The following is a 20,709-nucleotide window of genomic DNA, read 5'->3' as shown; positions in this document are numbered from 1 at the left end:
GTCAATAGCTACATGTTCCTTCTATATATAATGAAATCACCCCGATTTATTTCGCTACTATTTACATTTCCATTCAGCCATGACTTCCTAAAAATGACAATATCCACATTGTATGATTTAGTAAGATTCCAAAATTCAGTAATTTTATTTTGCACACTTTGACAGTTCACCTGCATTAGTCTTAGGGTCTTTCTCCATAGTCTATAATCCATGGCTGCTCATTGCCTGTCGTTGGCTCCAGTTGGCAGCCCTCCTCCGACTCCTGTCATCCCCGTCTTTGCTGGCGCGAGTCATTGACTCTCTCATGCAGGTTTCCTAACTCATAGGAGCCTCGCCTGTTCAGGTGCAGTCTGTCCCGCACAAAGTCCCGGTCTCCTATCCAGCAATCCATCTCCACATACACAAAGTCCAGCTACTGACACATCCAGTCCATCCAGTCGTTCAAAGACTTCACCCACCATAGCGGTGTGTCCTTCCTTCGCACTGCGCCACTAAGTATGATCTTTGCGTTCTTAAACTTTTTCTTAGCTGCACTCGCCAATTTGTACACCTCTCCCATTAAATAGTCTACCGATGCCTTTCTTCTAAGATTATTGGTCCCTACATGAAGCACTAACGCTTACACATCGTCACTGTCTTCCAGTCTTTCAACCTGCTTTGACAGCAGTTCAATTTTTTATTCCCGGATAACACTATTTTTACCAGTCCTCCTTGAAATGTCACCACTCCAGCGTATCGAGTCACTCGTGATGAGTATATCACGTGAACTTTTTTACGATCAAATCACTTCCCTCCCCTGAGTCAACTATAGGAATATAATGAGTTTCTGCTTCCTTGTTCCTTTCTGTGATATTTTCTATCTGTGCTTTCACTGTTTCTTCGAATTCTGCAAGCTTCCACTGTAGTTTCTCTACTTTCAAGTCTCTCACCTTGATTGCTTCCCTTATATTTTCCACAGTGTCACAAATTCTACCAAACCAAAACTTGTCCGGACAATCTTCTTTCTTCATCTTAGCACAGCCGAAGTGGAACCACTTTAAACACATCACACACTTGATTCCATTCTTTAAGTTCTTGCTACATGTTGAACACTTAATTGTCGTCGCTTCTGTGGGGGCCTGAACATCACACTCCACTGCAGGTCCTGGGTTCAACTCTACACCACCAATAACCAATAAGAGCACTATAACAACTGCCAGGAACGAACATTTCTATCGTCACCCGATAAATTTCCAACGTGCGGCTCATGCTAAACAACTTCACTTCAGAGCGCTGGGAAAACATGTCCGACCACTTCAACAGCTCACTCACTACAATGCACGAGTATCGATTAAGAATTGAAACTCAACAGCTTTTTGAAATGGTGCTAAATGAATTTAGATGATATATAACATTACTTTACACATATAAAGTATTTGTAAGGCAGGCTGTACCAACTTCCCATGTTCTTTACTTTATCTCCGAAGTCATTTGAGATAGAATGTTGTGACCGTCTCATAACTCAATCAACAGTGAATCGCATTACTTGTCACACACTAACAACTGTCTTCGCACATTTTCTTTGTTTGGTATTTTAATGTGACTTGGCGTTCCTTTACAAACAAAACCCGGAACTACATCGCTCCCAATAAAAGGAGCCTGGCTCTTGCCCTGGGGTACATACACCCTTCTATAGCTTCTTCTTGTAGTGCATTCTTCATTACTGAAGGTTGGCCACAATCACAGCGATGTTTGCACGATGTTCAGCTGTCCAATCCTGACCGCGACCCCTACGTCCTGCATGATCCATTTAAGTAGGTTGTACTTTTCATTCCTCATAATATATGCGCAAAGTAGGCCACGTGAGAGAATTGGTCTCTCTCACAACTAGGCCATGCATCTTGGTAGGTGTGCTAGTTGCCAACTGTTGAGCCCAAATTGGCAACCAATAATAAGTTAGCTGGAAAATTTATAATTTTCAATAGCAGACCATTTATATGGGAATTGGGAGTATTTTACATTGTTTCTTCTTTTGTTTTACAGTGAACATAAGACCAGAGAAGGACTGCCTTCCAGTATGGCTGTTGAATCTGTGGAAGGACTTGTTTACGACACTACACAACTCTTACTCATTATTATCCCTTGTAGTGTGCAGACTTATTACTCTGGCAGACGATGAGTCTGAAAGTAGCCACCGGCGACAGATGGCAGCTCTGTGGGTTAAAGAGCTTTGTCAAGGACTGGAAAGAGGGCGGGAAGTGTTAAAGACAGTGAATGAGTTTGAACGCAAGAAAAGGAATGTTATCCAGGACAAAGTGTGCAGGAAACAGTTGATGAGAACAGTTTCATTCAAAGTGAAGGGGAAGAAAGCAGTGGAACGCAAAGTGACCAGGAAGACTGCATGGAAGATAGTAAAGAGTAAATTAGAAAATGAAGATCCTGGCTGGAAGAACGCGTTGTGCCTGGAGCTAGATGAACCTCCAGGGAGCATCTGTTCTGATATCACATTGAAGAAAACAGTCATCAAGCCTAACTCTAATACAAAGTTATTTCTTCCGAGGTAAGTTCGTGCTGATGCTCATTATGAAGTTCTTCTGTATAATGGATATAATCTTAACCCAGTGAATAATGTTGTTTCTGGTTTTCCACAGCTGCTCCCCGCTTGTTTATGTTGCTTAACAATTACATCAGCGGATTATATGAACGAATCATATCCATTGAATTTCATTAGAGAGAGAGAGAAATGCATTTATTTCTGCTTCCCCCATTTAGAGGCTGCCAAACAGATAAAGCTTACATAAAATGTTGATTAATGGGCGAGTTGGCCGTGTGGCTTGCATCCGGGTGATAGTGGGTTCGAATCCCGCTGTCGGTAGCCCTAAAGATGGTTTTCCGTGGTTTCCTATTTTCACACTAGGCAAACTCTGGGGCTATACTTTAATTAAGGCCACGACCACTTCCTTCCCACTCCTAGGCCTTCCCCATCCCATCATCACCATAAGACCTATGTGTGCCTGTGTGACGTAAAACAAATTGAAAAAAAAAAGTTGATTGACAACTACAATGGTAATTCTAAATTCCCATGGAGGGAATTAGATAATTTTCCACCAATAGAGCATATCAAAAGTCAGATCAAAAAATTAGATGTATGGCTTTTCAGGCATTTGCTCTATTAACCAGCATTTCGTCTTAGGTCTGACACTAGACTCGTCAGAGTGGGATGTGTCAGACCCTACCCACTGATGCTGGGGTGTATGCAGGTGAAATTTATCAGAAGCCTATTTATGAGGCACAGTCTGATAACTGCATAGGAGATAAAACTCCACAATGGAATTAATGCCCGCCTAGCAATTCCAAATGGAAATTCTAAATTCCCATGGAGGGAATTAGATAATTTTCCACCAATAGAGCATATCAAAAATCAAATCAAAAAATTAGATGTATGGCTTTTCAGGCATTTGCTCTATTAACCAGCATTTCGTCTTAGGTCTGACACTAGACTTGTCAGAGTGGGATGTGTCAGACCCTACCCACTGATGCTGGGGTTATCAGTTATCAGACTGTGCCTCATAAATAGGCTTCTGATAAATTTCACCTGCATACACCCCAGCATCAGTGGGTAGGGTCTGACACATCCCACTCTGACGAGTCTAGAGTCAGACCTAAGACTAAATGCTGGTTAATAGAGCAAATGCCTGAAAAGCCATACATCTAATTTTTTGATCTAACTACAGTGGTCGTGTATAAATTATTGGTATACCATATTATAGCCTACCTATGACAATAAAGATCGTATCAGTCAATAATTTTGAAACCCATAAGGAACTCCTTGTTGACAGCTAAGAGTATAAATTATGTCTTTCAGGGCTGCTAACCCAGTCTTCTTTATAAATTGGTTATACAAATTAAATTTTTTACAAAAGTTGTGAAATGGTGTCTCTTGCTCCTATCATCAGTCCTCTGTGGAGTTCAGATGATATTTCTCAGTGTAATATGGAATTATAGGTTCATATATATCACATTTCTCCTTGTGTACATTATGTGGTTGAGTAGATGATGCCTCTGTTCTAATCGTGGGATCTATTTTGAACCCTTTACTTGAGCTTGGTGGTATAGCTGTCTTGTCAATTCGACGGCTTGACCCATCCTGAGACAATCCTTGTACCTCCTTGTAGACTGTATATTGCTTTTCCGTTAGGGCTTCAGTAATCATAGATCGTATACGATGATAATTCCGTAGGGTGTCATTAAATGGACAGGAACCCAAGACGTGACCAAGTGTTTCTGTCTCACTGTAGCAACGCCAACATTGGTTATGGTCTTGGGACCTGTCAGGTAATGCACGAACTGGAACTACATTTGCTGTCAGTTTTATGGCATTTCACCAGTCGCTGGTGGTTAAACCTTCGGGTTTTCTTACCCACTGATTGGCTGGTGTGTATGCCTTATATAACACCCTTACCCTTTTGTGGTAATGCGCACCAGGCATCGAATTCTTTCTGACGGAATTGTTGTCGTAGGAGCAAGACCTTGACTGATTCGTATTTAGGAGTAGGCCAAGTTTTTCAAAGCACTTATCTCCTTCTGTACAGGGGTCTCTGGTATGGTTAATGTGTATATTGTCTTAAAAAAGAAAATTATAATTGTTTTAGGATAAATCAAGAGTCAAATTAGGTAAGGCTTAATAAATACGATCATTAAAACCTAAATACTGTATATACATACGTACATTGCCGTGTACATTATAAGTATCTATTGGAATTTACAATTTCACAGCACTTTAGTGTGTCTTTTGTTTGTGAAGTCTTTCTACAATATTGAAGTACTTTGCTTTGCTTGATTATTATTTATTGAAGTTTTCCGATCCTTGCCGATCTGTTGACTATTGTCCATAATTCATTAATTAATATTATTATTGGTCCAGGTGTCCTGCCATTTTCGATTAAATACTTTATATAATTTAGTCTTATGCCTGTTGCTCATGGTAAAATTTTGTCAAATTTATTGTACAATAATTTAACAAAATTTCTGTTACGGTCAAATTCAAATTTTATAAAACCTTTTATCAAATAGGACATGTTCTATTCTGTAAAATTAATTTTACGAAACGAACCAATCAACAAAGCTGACATCACGATGATGCTGGCGTTACGTCGTGAGAAGATCGTGAAGCTCGATTGTAAATAAACACTTCTTTCTAAAATGGCAGGATCCGGGTGGACTAAGGCAGCTGTTTGTGTTTTACTGGACGAATACCAGAAATTTCCTTGTTTGTACGAAGTTAAAACGCCACCTTACGACAACAGAAATGTAAGAAGAGAGGCAGAAAAAACAATCGCCGAATTCCTATATGAGTCGTCCAGTTGCAAAACCCGTTATGTCCATTTTTTTGTTCTCAAAATGAGTTATCACCACCATTGTATGCAGCTCATCAAAATACACAAGCCAGTAATGTAATACGTGAGCAAAGGCCATTTAATCCATACGTTTAAAGGTGAAAAATAACGGAACTGCTGCGAAAGTCTTTATGTCCAGCGTGTGTTATGCAGCAAAGCTCGTTATGTCGTAGAACCCTGTGAGAGGGTCATACATACACGAACAAAATCAGGCAACTGTGTGATAAGAAGTGAAGTAAACTATAACAGCGATTGTGGTGGAAGCAAAAAGCATATTGAGCCATGGGAAACCCTTTTCAGCTATTGTGCCAGTACCAGTGGAGGAAGGGGTTCCTCTTAAGAAAGAAAAGCTCAATGACCTGCACACATTGCTGACCAGACATTACGGGAAAGAGTGGATAAAGAACGATGACGCACGTTCTACAAGGCACTGTTTGACCAGCAGCAAAATTTAAACAGTGAAATGCCAGACTATGACATTGATGTGGGAGATTTTGTTGAGGACAGTAACGGATTTTTAATATAACTGTGCACAATGTTAAAGAACTTATAAAACGTTTTGAATGAGTGATGATTTCTTGATGTAATCATTAAATCAAAGAGTGGGGATTAGATATCAAAACATTATATCCTAACCTAAATTCTTTCTATTCATGCTATTTTCATAGTGTAATACTTTCAAACGTAGCTAGTAAAACACTTTCACCATAAATCTGCACACTCTATTCCATATACTGCTGCACATATCGTTTATCTCCACAAAACTGCAGCAAAACTCGTTATGTCCAAATATTTTTTTGAAAAAAGCATGGGTTCTATAAGTTAAATTTTGTGGATATTTTGCGGTATGATGAAGATGAACGCTTACTGTTTAATTACAAAATTTCAACCTCCTATCTTTGTTGCATAACAAATGACAGTTTTTTGCGCTTCTTGAAAAATTTGTTTGTCTGCACGTAACGGGTTTTGCAACTGGACGACTCATATGAATGCTGGTCTTCTAACCTCACCTAATTTTCGACCAAGGACAGCAATCCTCTACCTTCTCCTCTTCTTTTGATCCAATCCTGAGTCCAGCATTTCTTTTCTTCCTTTTTACCACTGTACAACATATAATTGCAGCTAAAGAAGAAAGTTTTGCTTTGTTTGTTGGAGCCATACTCCCAAACACGCTGTAAGTTGAACAGCTGATTCTTGGTTTAAAAGTTTATCAATAGATGGCAGCATATACACATCTTAGTTCAGAAGTGAGTTTATAGATGGCATTCCTGGTGCTTCCACGGACTTTATAAAATAATTTTACCATGAGCAACACAACTTGTTTTTCACCAGGTTTTTATAAAATTTGTTGTACAACAAATTTTACGAAACATTTTACCGTGAGCAATAGGCATTAGGGTTTGTTGCAGTTTTTGTAAAATATGCTCATTTTCCTTGCTAAAGAAGCTTATATCCTCAACACTTTTCATTGCGTTTTTTAAAATTATTTTTTAACTGTCCACGCTAGTCATGATGGACTAGAATATTCAAAGTTTGCAAACTTAGCACTCGACATTTTGTTGGTGCCAGGCCTGGACCTCAAGAGGGGTAACAAATGATGACACAGTGAAAGCCCTGTCTGCAGTTAAATACATAAGTGTATCATATTTAATGAGCCTCACCTCATTTGACCATTGTACGCATAATGATTGTAGCTTCCTACTCGTAGAGGTGTGGCGATAAGTTCATCTGAGCTCCAAGAGTGATTTCTTGACTTGCCTTGTTATTATCCATAGGCCTATAAATATCTCCATTTCCCCAACAGATACGTCCCTCCATTTCAGATTCTTTGGAGATGTAGCCATTCGCGATTTTGACTATAGTACTTGTGTTTCATCAGCTAACCTTTGAAACCATTCGTCAGTCACGAAAAGAGCACCAAATTGTAAAACATTCGGGGGTTCCACAACCTGGCATTTAACCCCTGTATTAACACTGAAGTTTTCAATTTGAGGAGTGGTGTCCTGAATGGGTTTAAAAAATGGTTCAGCACTATGATTTACAGATATATCAACACCATTTAAAGTTTCATCGTCATCACTACACTCAGGAATATTTACACTCGTACCAGGAATGGCCTGAGCACCTGTACTTATGTTTTGTGGCTTTCTTCTCTCTTCATATTGTGCCATTTCACCGTTCTATAATTGTGTCAGTAGGAAAAAAAATGGCGTTCAAACCATTAAGAGATCAATGTGAAAGCAATTAACATCGGTACGAGCCGAAATGATAATCCTTTAAACCGGTGGTCACCGAAAGAACCATTCTTAGAAGGCTGTGAGAAAAGAATGACAGAAGCGGATTATTTAAAACTAATTATTAAAAAAAAGAGACTTCCATGAGAACACTCGACACAGTTCAGCACTACGGCAAATAAGACGGAGTCGAGTAAAGAAGCAAGCCAACTTATCTGATTTTAAGATCAATTATTGAAGGAGAATTAAATCCGCGGCAGCCTGCTCAACGTCACTGCATAGATTGAAATATCTGCGCGAAATTTAAGACCAGCAAAAAGGAATCAACAAGTCTGGTACAACTAATACGTCACGGCTGGACTTGGAAGCTTTATATTTTATCTGATACTGCACATCGTAGAGAGCAGAATCCAACCAGCTGTCAAGTGCATTCCTAAGAAGCACGGAAAAATTACATTCGCTCAGCAAGCGAGAGAGTTGACAAATAGTAACACAGTTAGAACTGTTATAGCTGAACTAGGCGGCCCAGAGCACATATATTCTAATATCATAGGCAGTACGAAACGAAGACAAATTGCAGCATGTCAGTATTAACTAATGCATTGTATTATTCTGTTCCTGACGTACTAGAGACCACTATGATGTTCTAAAAGACCAAGGCAGAGACTACTCCGACTATGGTGGCGCTTTACAAGATTGATGACCCAGGAGGATCGGAAATCAGCTGAGAAGATGAGTTGGACCCGATTACCTAAAGCAGAACCATGGAGCGAGGCCTACCATTCCCGATGATCAACAGCGAGATGGCAGACAGGGCCCAATAAGCAAAGTTAAGTCCCCTATGAGTCGTTTTTCGTAAGTAGAAACCTTTTATTTTGGCTATGTGTGATATGATTTGTGACATTGTGCGTGCGTATATAATATTGAAGTGTAATTACATGGAAGTAGGTATTCATCTGAAGTTACTGTTAATCCCATATATAGGTGTAGAATACCAGTGAAAGCCGTTCGCAAATTTATCAATGTGTTGTGAGAGAAAGTAATAGTTATTTTTAATCGATATCAGTGAAGTGCTAAAGTTTAATATGAATGTCATTATACATGTGTGATGGCTTTATCAAAATAACGAGCTTTGAAGATCGTATTTAGGGAATGTTTACGACGAAGTATAGTAGTACAGCTTAGTATTGTGATACACTTTTCTTTGATACTATGACGGTAAGGATAATGTTTTTATATGTGTAGGTTATGGCACATATGCAGCGTATTTAATGAGATGGGTGCTTGAGATGCACTAATATGAATGTTACGTGGTATTTGAAGTGATAAATGGTGAATGAAGTAATAATATAAGTGGATGTTAAGTTGTGATGGTGATAGTTATTGTTATTTGAAAAGTTGGTCATAGTAATCTTCTGAGAAACGATAGTATGTGTAAATTGCGCATGCTAAGGTATATATTGAAACGTACTGTTTTCAATTGCTGTTTGTATTCCCAGATACACAAATAGGTTAGGATACGATCTCAATGCCATCGATACAGAGTTATTTGAGTATGTAGGATCATCAGATGAGCCAAGAGGCTAATAACGTTAATAATTAGGTCTTCACTGAGTTATTTATGACCATTTTCAAGCACTCTCACACATGGTAACCTAATTCATGATTTTATGGGAGCAGTTTGACACATCACTGGTGACTTAGTCATTGATATATGGATTTTTAGATGAAGGTAGAGTCTTCTAATATGCCAATTTTTCCACTTATGGTATAATTTGTTAGAAAGTTAATTAAATACACTTGGCAATGCTACATTCAGCCAGATACGCACTTAAATTGAATTTTAACCATGGATTAAGATAATAATTGAGTGAATGAGCCACATAAGCCTTATGATAGAATTAATTTGCAATCAGTTACGACTTAGAGTGGACCTGAATTTGCTTATATGAAGATCAGACCCTATGAAATATGAAACATACCTACAAATTTTCAAACTTACGAGTTAACTGAAGTCCTAAGAAAACAGACATTGCTTTCCCATACAATTTTCTACTGTATATGGACACAGATGTTAAGTTTTTAGCAAAGTGACATTTGTTTGTTTCACCAGTTATATGTGAATTAAAGATTAGATGATAGAATTTTTGGTAACTTTGAGGAGCAATCCAGCTCATGGAGAAGAGATTCCAGATCTTAATTAATTATTTATTTGGTTATTTTCACTGCGTTTTACATTCTATTTTGAAACTATAATCTGAAATGTATATAGTAGGGAGTATAATTTTATTTTCATTTTTAACCAATTGGATGCATCTAATTCTTTCAACTATATTTAATATGTTTCATTTAATTTATATATTTTAATTTTTCTTTTTCATTTGATTTCTACGAACGTTACCTAACTAAGACTTAATATTTCGACAGGCCAGAGTTAATGAATCGATGATTAAGGCCTACTTTTCATCTACTTGTTACGGGTTTTTCCAAACCTATTTTTCTTTATTTCAACATAATCGCAACGCATGGAGATGTTTAGAGCAGTATGAAGCTGTCTACGTTATACGAGGCAACTATTAACGATATTTTACATAGCATTCACTTGATACTTAGATTGAATTGTCAATAAAAGCTGAGTAGTGAAACTATATAATTCTTTTAATGCCTACTTAGTATAAGAACTAGATATAAGGCTGTAATGACTAATTTTCTGATTGGGATTTCGTTAGCAACACGTACGAATCACTTGAAATACCGTAGTAACCTGGAATTTGCGATTAATTATGGCGACATGCGAGTATGTTATCCGACTGATAGCGTGTTGGAGACGTCCTTCTGCGTAAGTTGAGATTTACCATAGGCCATCGGCGTACTTTCTCAAGCGGAACCCACAACCCAGCAACATTAATCAGATAGAATCATTTATCAAGAGCTAGTCTGGAACTCGTGTATCCTCACCTGGACGCGGGAACGGTGCAATATTCACTATCGTCATCACTGCTAGTAATAAAATCATTCAGAGATTCACAGTCTAACTCTCCACTAAACTCAGAATCACTATTCACTAATATTTCATGTGTTTCTTCTTGATCGAGCGATGCATGAGCATTCCGATTGGGCCCCGCCATCTTTACCAATCATTTACTCAAACCACATGGATTAAAATTATCTTATATAGCAGTACAATATGATCCTCCGTGGCTCAGGCTGCAGCGTGCCAGTGTCTCACCGCAGGGTTCTGTGGTTCAAATCCTGGTCACTCCATGTGAGATTTGTGCTGGACAAAGGGTTTTCTCTGGGTACTCCAGTTTTTCTTGTTATCCTTCATTCCAGCAACACTCACCAATATCATTTAATTTCATCTGTCAGTCATTAATCATTGCCCCTGAGGAGGGCAAAGGGCTTCAGCAGCCAGCACAATTCCTATCCTCACCACTAGATGGGGTCTTCATTCATCCCATTCCTGATGCGGTCAAATGACTAGAAAAGGGCTGTGGAAGCAATACAGTGCTGGTAATGTTGGAAAAAATAATGTCCTTGGATAGCTTCAACATTCAGTTCAAGTAAGAATATTGCTGACGCTATCTACCGTCTGTAGAGAGAATTATCATGCTCTGCACTGAACAGTGCTCTATATTGAAAAAATAAGGTTCCACCTTTACAGTACTTAAAAAAAAAATTAATTTCATGGCATGTATGGAGGTGGCTTTGCTTTGCTTTGCTTTGCTATACTTGCATTAGAATTTGATGATCGAACTCTTCTTGTTGGCTTGATTTGACTGTGAGTGGACACATGGAGAAAAATTGTGTCGTGGTTGAATATTCCTATAAAGAAAACGACCGCTATTAGCAATGCTAAAAGTAGGCAGGGTTGAAGCATCTTAAAATTACAAGTGGAATTGAATGAATATGTGACGCATCTCACTACTGACGTCCTAGTTTGCCCAAGAGAGGTTAGGTTCGATATGTGTCTTACAGTTGACGGCTGACTGAAGGTGAACTGTGGAGGTTGTGTGTGATGATAGCTAGTTTGGAGGGAGAGTAGGGAGGGTTGGATCCAGTGGGCGGGGGGCGAGTGCGTAAAAGTTCGTTATGAAGCTTGTTCATGGAGAAATTGTTGAATAATGCCTCGAAAAGTACATTCACAGTTTCTGAAATTTCATTTTAATTGTGAGCAGGATTGCATTTTTGGTCTATGTTAATGAAAATGTTTTCTAAGATGTTAAATAAATTGCCCTGCCCTTATTATTGAAGCAAAAAGTTTTTAAGTCCTGCTCTATGTAAGTGAAGTGGTGGTTGGATTCTGTTTCGTGGGTACTCATGTCAGAATATTTGTTGTGCCTGAAGGCATTGACGTATTCTTTATGTGTAATAAAAACGTTTCTTCCAGTTTGACCTACGTAACTCACTGGACATTGGTTACAATTTAATATGTATACACCAGATTTGTGGTATTTGTTATTGGTGTTATTGACTTTGTACTAGTTATAGAAGAGGTTAGTATTGCTACTGATGGTTTTCTATGCAATGTTGACATTATGTTTCTTAAGAGAGTTTGTGATTTCATAAATATTTCTATTGGTGAAGGTGGCATAGTTGTCTGCTTTCTTTTAGTCTATCTAAGCAGAGTTGAGGTAGATTTATTTACAATTTTACTGACAATCCTATCTATGAAATGTCTGCCAAAACAGTTTTTACTCGCAACAAAGTACATGGTGTTGAGTTCTTTCCTTCGATTCGCGTCAGATAAAGGGACATTAAAAGCTCTATGAACTAGACTATAAAATGTCGCTCTTGTTTTGAGAGTCTGGATGTACAGAATCTTGCTGAATGGTGTTTACGGTTTGGGTAGGCTTTCTATAGATATAAGAAAGTTTGTTACAGCTGATATTAATGATGTTATGAAGAGACTTTTAATTTTTTATAAATTTATTTCAATAATTGAAGTTGGCACTTTATGAGCCTATTTCCGATTGGTCGGTTGATTTAAATTGTTAAAAATGGTTATGCATGCAACAGTCATGTTCGTCATCAAATTATGGGATATCGCATAATTAAGACATGTCAAATTCAATAAAGTATTGAAGGCACCAAGTTCCTTTACTTCAAAATCAATCAAAAGCATTGGCGCCCAGCAGCGCGGCTCTCGATAACCTGTGATGTTCAATACAAGCAAGATCATGAAATGTGAAATGCAGATGTGAAAACAATGTGTCGCAATTGGGGTTAAGCAGCGGAATAAAAATACAACACATCTCGAATTCGTGGAATCATTCATGGATATTGTGTTCTCATTCATAACGAAAATCAGACTGCTAAGGCCAACAACTTCAACGGAGTGCAGCATAAATCAGTAATCAAGCAAGTACGATTTGAGATTACATACATTACAAAGAAGTAACGACAAGATTTCAAGATTTACATTCTTCTCACCGCTCAATGCAAAAATCTCTGAGTCTCTTTGACACATATACATACCATCCTTGCTATACATACTCTTAGATTCTAGCCTCTTTCCCTTAGCACATGTTTGCATAACATAAACATGCACTGATCAGTAAAATAATAAAATAATTGAAGTCCATTGATCCTCCTGTTGTCATAAATGTAAAAGATCCAATTTCTTTTGTCATGTAACCTCAGTTCAGCAACACGATTCCTATGAACTTATACATAACCTGCACGCAATCCTTTCAAACTTTCACAGCATAACCTTGACTTCAGTATGTTGCAACTAACGAAATAGAAACAATCACGTCGCCGAAGAAAAGGCACATTAACAAGAATAATGATGTCGATAACAGCTGACATATTTACAGCTAAGTATTTTTTATTTTCCACCTTGTCGATACAATAAATTGCTTAAGGCAACGTATTGGTTAAAAGCGGTACATGTTTCATATATTATCAACATCTTCAGCCTCATAACACTGTTTAGATAAAACATTCATATATTGACAAAGTATCAATGTTTTGAAGGAAGTGTCCTTAAACTGTACATAAGAAGATTGACAATAATAAAAAACAAAACACTTAAGAGAAATTATATAAATTCTTCTTACGATTGAAAGCAGTTGTCAAGGAAACACTTGTATAATTATCCAGAGAGAATATGTCCTAATGATTATTCTTTTCTTAAAAAGTTCATGAAAAAAAAGGCCAATTTATAGATTGAAAAATTTACACTTTTATAAGTAATTGTCGAAATGAATAAATCCAGATTTCATAATGTGGCTCCTATTACTACTGCAGATGAAAATATTACTAATTCCTAGTTGTCAATTCTTTTTAAAACTGCTTTACTCTGGAACAGTATCTCCTGTCTTTTTTTACGGTCTTGAGTCTGGTGTAGTAGTGATGATGCGTTCTCTCTTGTTCACGTACTTGAGGAGGTGGAGGAGCGGGGGATATTGGGGTGTCATGAACTTCCTGGTGGTTATCTTCAGCTTCAAAGGAGGAGGAATACGTCGTAGGGCTATTTTGAGGTGGATAGATTCCAATTCCTGTTTTTGTGATCTTTTTCAAGCATTTTCAAATATACCAGAATTTTATCTTATATATTTTTCTTATATTCTATAGCTTCAGCAAGGTTATCATTTTTCTTACAAATTGGTCTAAATGAATGTATAGATCTTAATATGTATTCATTAAGCTGCCCTTTTTAAATATTTTTATGTTTTTTTTAATGATGGTCAGGTCTTGTTCTGTGGTGGTAAATTTTTTTAGGCCTATCATTAATACGTAAGACAGCTCAACTGAAACACACTGTCAAAAGTTCAAAATATTAGTCGAATGGGAAGATATTAAACGACACTTCAACCGCCCTCATTCAAACTATTAATTCAACTGTTCCAACATAGGCTCATTTTGAATCAAATATCAACTGTTGTTTACATGCACTGTGGCACTCCATCTCATAGAGAGTGTCCAACAGAGTTGAATTAGCCCATGGATACTTCAGCGAACTGACTTATTTGGGTCTAAAATACAATCATGCAACTTAGACATCTAGGTTGAATTACGACGTACTACAACGCTTTCACATGAGTTGGTTATAAATCACATACAAACTATCACATCTTGATGTTAATTCCATTAGACCACATAATGACGTAATATAAAGATCAAATTTAAGTGAAATTAGCACGAATTTGGAATGCTTTTCCTCATCATTTCACATGTAAAATACGTGTATAGTATTAGTAATTGTATGTATTCTGTATTCATTCCCAATATTTGTATATAAATTTTAAACTGTCTTCAAATTTTAGCATCGTATAAGATTTTATTATTACAACATATGACAGCCTTGTTTAAGTGAAAATTCACAAGCATGTGCAACATATTTTTAATCAATTTGATATTGTGTTAATGATAAGGTATTGTAAAGTTTTTTAATATATTTACTTATGCAACATGTTTTACAACTTTCTAACCAGACGTCTGGTAGAATTTTGAGGTATTAATATGACTGATGATGCCCCACAATAGGGGCGAAACATGTCTCAACTACTTTAATGATGTTTAACTAACATGTTAACATCTTGTACTGTATTGAATAGGTTGTTAAAATAAATTTCTTACATTTATTATTTACACACATAGGTCTTACGATGACTATGGGACAGGAAAGGGCTAGGAGTGGGAAGGAAACAACTGTGGCCTTAATTAAGGTACAGCCCCAGTATTTGCGTGGTGTACAACTTGGAAACTATCTTCAGGGCTACCGACAGTGGGGTTCAAACATACTATCTCCTGATTGCAAGCTGACAGCTACGTGACCTAAGTCTACAGTCACTCGCTTGGTATCATGCACTTGATATTTCTGGATATTTGCTTGCAAAGGCATGGCCATTCAGTGAAAGGAAGATGTCATCCCTTATATTTCATAAAACATTAATTTCAGTCTTCAAGGTAAGATCCAAAGAATCTCATTCACGCCGACAGGGGAATCAGTCACGAAGTCAGCCCAAGTAGGGCAATTCACATGACAATAAGTGTCACGCAAAGTATTATTTTATACATATGGAAATGAATTTCAAGGAAAATACCTGTGAAATGATATGCCATGGCCCGTTGTGAACCTCTTTATGCAGCCATAAGCTGCACAGGAGACTAGCATTTTCCTTCAGAGAAGTATATACTTCAATTTATCGGGAAGCTCCAGTAGTGACAGTGCCAAACAATCCAGCTTTTGCCAAACAGCACGCTCGTTCAACTTAGCATGCAACTGCAGCATCAATGCTACCTCTAGTGTATCATTTACTAACTCTATGCTCATGGCAGGACCTAATTTACAGCGAGATCTTTTTCACATTGTACTTGGATTTCGCAGCCATAAGTACGTCATGACGGCAGATATGGAAAAGATGTACCGGCAAATCGTCATCCAGCCTGAAGATCGAGCATTACAGCAGATTTTGTGAAAAGAGGAATCTTCAGCCCCTGTGAGGATTTATCAGTTGAATACAGTAACACATGAACAGCATCAGCACCTTACTATGGCATGAGATGCCCAAATAAATTGGCTACTCTTCATGAAAATGAATTTCCAGCAGCAGCAAAGGCTATTTGCGATGATTTTTATATGGATGACTGCTTAAGTGGAGGAGACATTCTAGAAGACATAATTAGGCTACGGCAGCAAATACAAAATATTCCCAAGAGTGGTGGAATGCATTTGAGGAAATGGAGGTCCAACAGCAAAGAGATCTTGCAGGATTTGGAGAACAAAAGCAACGAAGGGACTTTACTGGTTTTAGACAAAGGTGAATCTAGTAAGACTCTTGGACTCCTCTGGAACTCAGCACAAAATTGCCTTCAGTTTTGAGTTAAGCTGGCAAAGCAGTCACCAAGATCCAAAAGAGAAATCGCCTCCAAAATCGCACATATTTTTGATCCACTAGGACTCCTGGGTCCAGTAATGATCAAAAGGAAGTTGATGGGTAGATGGATTAGAATGGGATCAGCCATTGTCCCCAGAGCACCTTCAGATTTGGAACGAGTACTATACGTCATTAGAAAGACTGAACAACATCAGAACTATGAGAAACATAAATCATAGAAATTGCTCTGGCTCTTTTGATTTGTTTGGATTTAGTGATGCTTCAGAGAAGGCTTTTGGAGCCTGCATTTATGCAGTTTGTCAAACACAAAGTGGTCTCTACATTTCCAATTTACTTTGTGCGAAGACGAAAGTAGCTCCTTTAAAAACCATTTTGTTGCCATGACTTGAATTGGAGGTACTCGTTGTTTTGACAAGTTGTGCAAGAAGAAGGAGTGCTTTGAAAGAAAAAATGGTCAGATCAGATTATGGAGTGACAGTATAATTGTTTTGGGATGGATCAACACTGAGCCAAGGCTGCTGAAGACATTTGTGGCAAACAGGATTGCAAAGATTCAAGAAGCCACTGATGCAACCACCTGGAAGCATGTTCCTTCGACTGAAAATGCAGCTGATCTTCTCTTAAGAGGAATTACTTCAGCAGAACTCAAAGACAAAATGCTTTGGTGGAGTGGACCTTCTTGGCTTCACACGCAACGTCAACAACCAGAGCATTCAGAAGAATTTGAAACAGAACTACCAGAGCTGAAGGGCACAGCAGTTACAAAGGGCACTAGGAAAGTTTTGCAATACGCAAAAACGGTTGGCTGGAGACCCCTGTTATGGTGAGGGATGAAAAGAGGGGTATTAAACGGTCTAGAAGACAGCAAGGCGCGACCTTAACACCAGTTATGATTATTATTTGGGGATGTTAGGTCATGTAATAATAAATAAATACCAGCTGACGCGTTTCAATTCTGCGACCAGGATCGTCTTCAGAGCAACAACAAAGCAAAATGGCTACGGTCTCTCCATAGTAACCAGACTCAAGATAGAGAGACCCTGTTAGAAATATAGATACCTTCATGGGTCCTTTCATCACCATCCTTGCCAAAAGCGTGCTATGCTTAACACTCTTATCAGCCGAGCAAGGGAGGTTTGTGAGGAGGATAAATTAAACGGTGAACTTGAGTTCCTAACCAGAACATTTCTGAGCAATGGCTATTCAGGGAAACAGATTGACGAAGTGCTACATTCTAAGCCAAAAGACAGATTGTCACATGATTCTCGTCCTTTGAGTCTGGCCTTCTTGCCATATGTGCAGTCTTTCACGGATATTCTCAGAAAGCACCATATCAAGACCATTTTTAAGCCTAATATCACCATAGGCAATTGTTTGCGATCTGTCAAAAATCCTATTGGTTTAAACTGTGCTGGAATATATATGATTCCTTGCTCCTGTGGATCGGTTTATGTCGGCCAAACATGTAGGAAAGTAGCAACAAGGGTTAAAGAACATCGCAGGCACTTACGTCTTTGCCAGCCAGAGAAGTCTGCTGTGGCAGAACATGCCATATATAATGACTATCAAATAATTTTTGATGCAACTTCTGTCATTTGTAAAGAGAAACATTTTATTCCCAGAATCATTCGTGAGGCGATAGAAATTGCTAAACGCCCGAATAATTTTAACAAAGGTGACAGCTATATACTGAGTAGATCATGGCTACCCTCCATAGTTCACTCGTCAACATCTTTCTCCATGACTCTGGAGGCCCTGGAATGAACTATGTTTCTAACAGGGTCTCTCTATCTTGAGTCTGGTTACTATGGAGAGACCGTAGCCATTTTGCTTTGTTGTTGCTCTGAAGACGATCCTGGTCGCAGGATTGAAACGCGTCAGCTGGTATTTATTTATTATTACACGACCTAATATCCCCAAATAATTATCATAATGTCATTTAGTGGTCGTGAAAGTCTACGTATTAAGATTAACACCAGTTGTTACCAAGCAGTAGGATTGAAAGCAAGTTAAGATGTTAGTGTGGTCTGAAGGTCAATATCGCGCAATTATCCGCTACAATTTTGCTCATGGATTAACTGTTGACCAGTGCCTGGAGGAAATGACTCCTGTGCTGGGGAAAGACTGTCCACATCGGACAACAATTTTCCGCTGGTACAAAGAGTTCCAGAGGGGAAAGTTTGGGGTTGAAGACGATCCTCGTTCTGGTCGACCGTCTGAATCAGTGACTGAGGAAAACATTGAAGCTTGAGGAAAATGTTGCAACAAGAGAGGCGGTTGACATATTGGAGGGTAGAAGAGACCCTCCACATCCCTGCACCAGCTATTCAGTTAATTCTACACGACCATCTCCATGTTAGAAAGGTTTGTTCCCTTTGGGTGCCCCATTCACTTTCAGAGGAACGAAGGGCACATTGAGTGAAATGGTGCCGAGAAATGCTAAAACAGTTTGAAAATGGGACTTCGCGTAACGTCGATAGCATTGTTACAGATGACGAAACTTGGCTTTGTTATTACGATGTCCCAACAAAATCCCAGAACAAGCGAGAATACTTGCAAGAATTGCAAAAACGTGTCAAGTGGCATGGTACCAATCGATGTATTGATGTTGATTCTTTGGTGCTTTTAATTGAGGATAACATCCCTCCTTCAGAGTGGCCTAGGGGTAGGATAGTTTAAGTTCACCCTGGACAAGATGGTAGGGCGAGGGATGTCACCGTTCGGGCGGCTAGTGGAACTTTCACCCGAAGCATCAAGAAGATATGCCCTCTTCCCATTGCAAGGGATGACAAGAAGAAAAATGCAGGACGAACCATACACCATATTGTCAGAGAGTGTGAAATGCGGGCATACACAGGCAGCAAAGTGGATTTTTCGATGGCAACTCCAGAAGCAATGCAATGGATCAATGATCTTGACATTCACTGTAAGGAATCTTTTCTTGTTCATTATTTTCCTGTTATGTAAATATGTATATAATTTATTTCTGTATTCAGTACGCTCAAAAATAAATTTAAAAATATTACAAATTCTAGAAATTCTACAGAATTTTGTAAATTGACCAAAAACTTAGTTGTAAAACCACATCATAAAATGTATTCTCTTGACATTTAAAAAAAACCTATATTCCAACATACTGGACACAAAAACCTTAAAGATAATCAAGGATAATTATCAGAAACATAGCATATTAAACATACAGGAAACTGACAATATTTTAGAATTTGTAACTTCTAACAATTACTTCACTTTTAATGGTAAATTCTATAAGAAAGATAGTCTTCCTATGGGCTTCAGGGATAATGGCAGAAATTTACTTGGACCGTTGTACAAAGATTCATAACAAAATAAAAGGAATTGTGTTCTGGATGCATTATGTCAACGATACTTTTGCTTTAATAGATCACATCACCAACAGTGATATCATTCCTTAACAATTAAATGCAGTTGACCCCTGGAATAAGTTCACTTCCGAAGTTGCAACCAACTTTTTAGATCTCGCCATTAATAGCAGCTGTAACAAACTTTTTTATAATATCTATAGAAAGCCTACCCAAACCATAAACACTATTCATCAAGATTCTGTGCATCCAGACTCTCAAAACAAGAGCGACATTTTATAGTCTAGTTCATAGAGCTTTCAATGTCCCTTTATCTGACGCGAATCGAAGGAAAGAACTCAACACCATGTACTTTGTTGCGAGTAAAAACTGTTTTGGCAGACATTTCATAGATAGGATTGTCAGTAAAATTGTAAATAAATCTACCTCACCTCTGCTTAGATAGACTAAAAGAAAGCAGACAACTATGCCACCTTCACCAATAGAAATATTTATGAAATCACAAACTCTCTTAAGAAACATAATGTCAACATTGCATAGAAAACAATCAGTAGCAATACTTTTTTTTTTTTTTTGCTAGGGGCTTTACGTCGCACCGACACAGATAGGTCTTATGGCGACAATGGGATAGGAAAGGCCTAGGAGTTGGAAGGAAACGGCCGTGGCCTTAATTAAGGTACAGCCCCAGCATTTGCCTGGTGTGAAAATGGGAAACCATGGAAAACCATCTTCAGGGCTGCCGATAGTGGGATTCGAACCTACTATCTCCCGGATGCAAGCTCAGAGCCGCGCGCCTCTACACGCCAACTAACCTCTTCTATAACTAGTACAAAGTCAATAACACCAATAACAAATACCACAAATCTGGTGTATACATATTAAATTGTAACCAATGTCTAGCGAGTTATGTTGG

General features: G+C 38.2%; 1 protein-coding gene across 2 annotated transcripts in view; it reads left to right on the top strand.

The window, feature by feature from the left end:
- The window catches only part of LOC136857493 (uncharacterized), a 316,431-nt gene that overhangs the window by 222,007 nt on the left and 73,715 nt on the right, over nucleotides 1–20,709 (top strand). For both annotated transcript variants that reach the window (XM_067136190.2, XM_067136191.2), the window contains exon 7: nucleotides 2,023–2,539. In XM_067136190.2, the coding sequence (XP_066992291.2) occupies nucleotides 2,023–2,539 (517 nt within the window). The remainder of the gene's footprint in view (nucleotides 1–2,022; nucleotides 2,540–20,709) is intronic.

Source organism: Anabrus simplex, chromosome 1 (assembly GCF_040414725.1).
Source record: "Anabrus simplex isolate iqAnaSimp1 chromosome 1, ASM4041472v1, whole genome shotgun sequence".
Classification (NCBI taxonomy): domain Eukaryota; kingdom Metazoa; phylum Arthropoda; class Insecta; order Orthoptera; family Tettigoniidae; genus Anabrus; species Anabrus simplex.
Note: the sequence above shows the minus strand (reverse complement) of the source record. Positions and strands in the feature narration are given on the sequence as shown.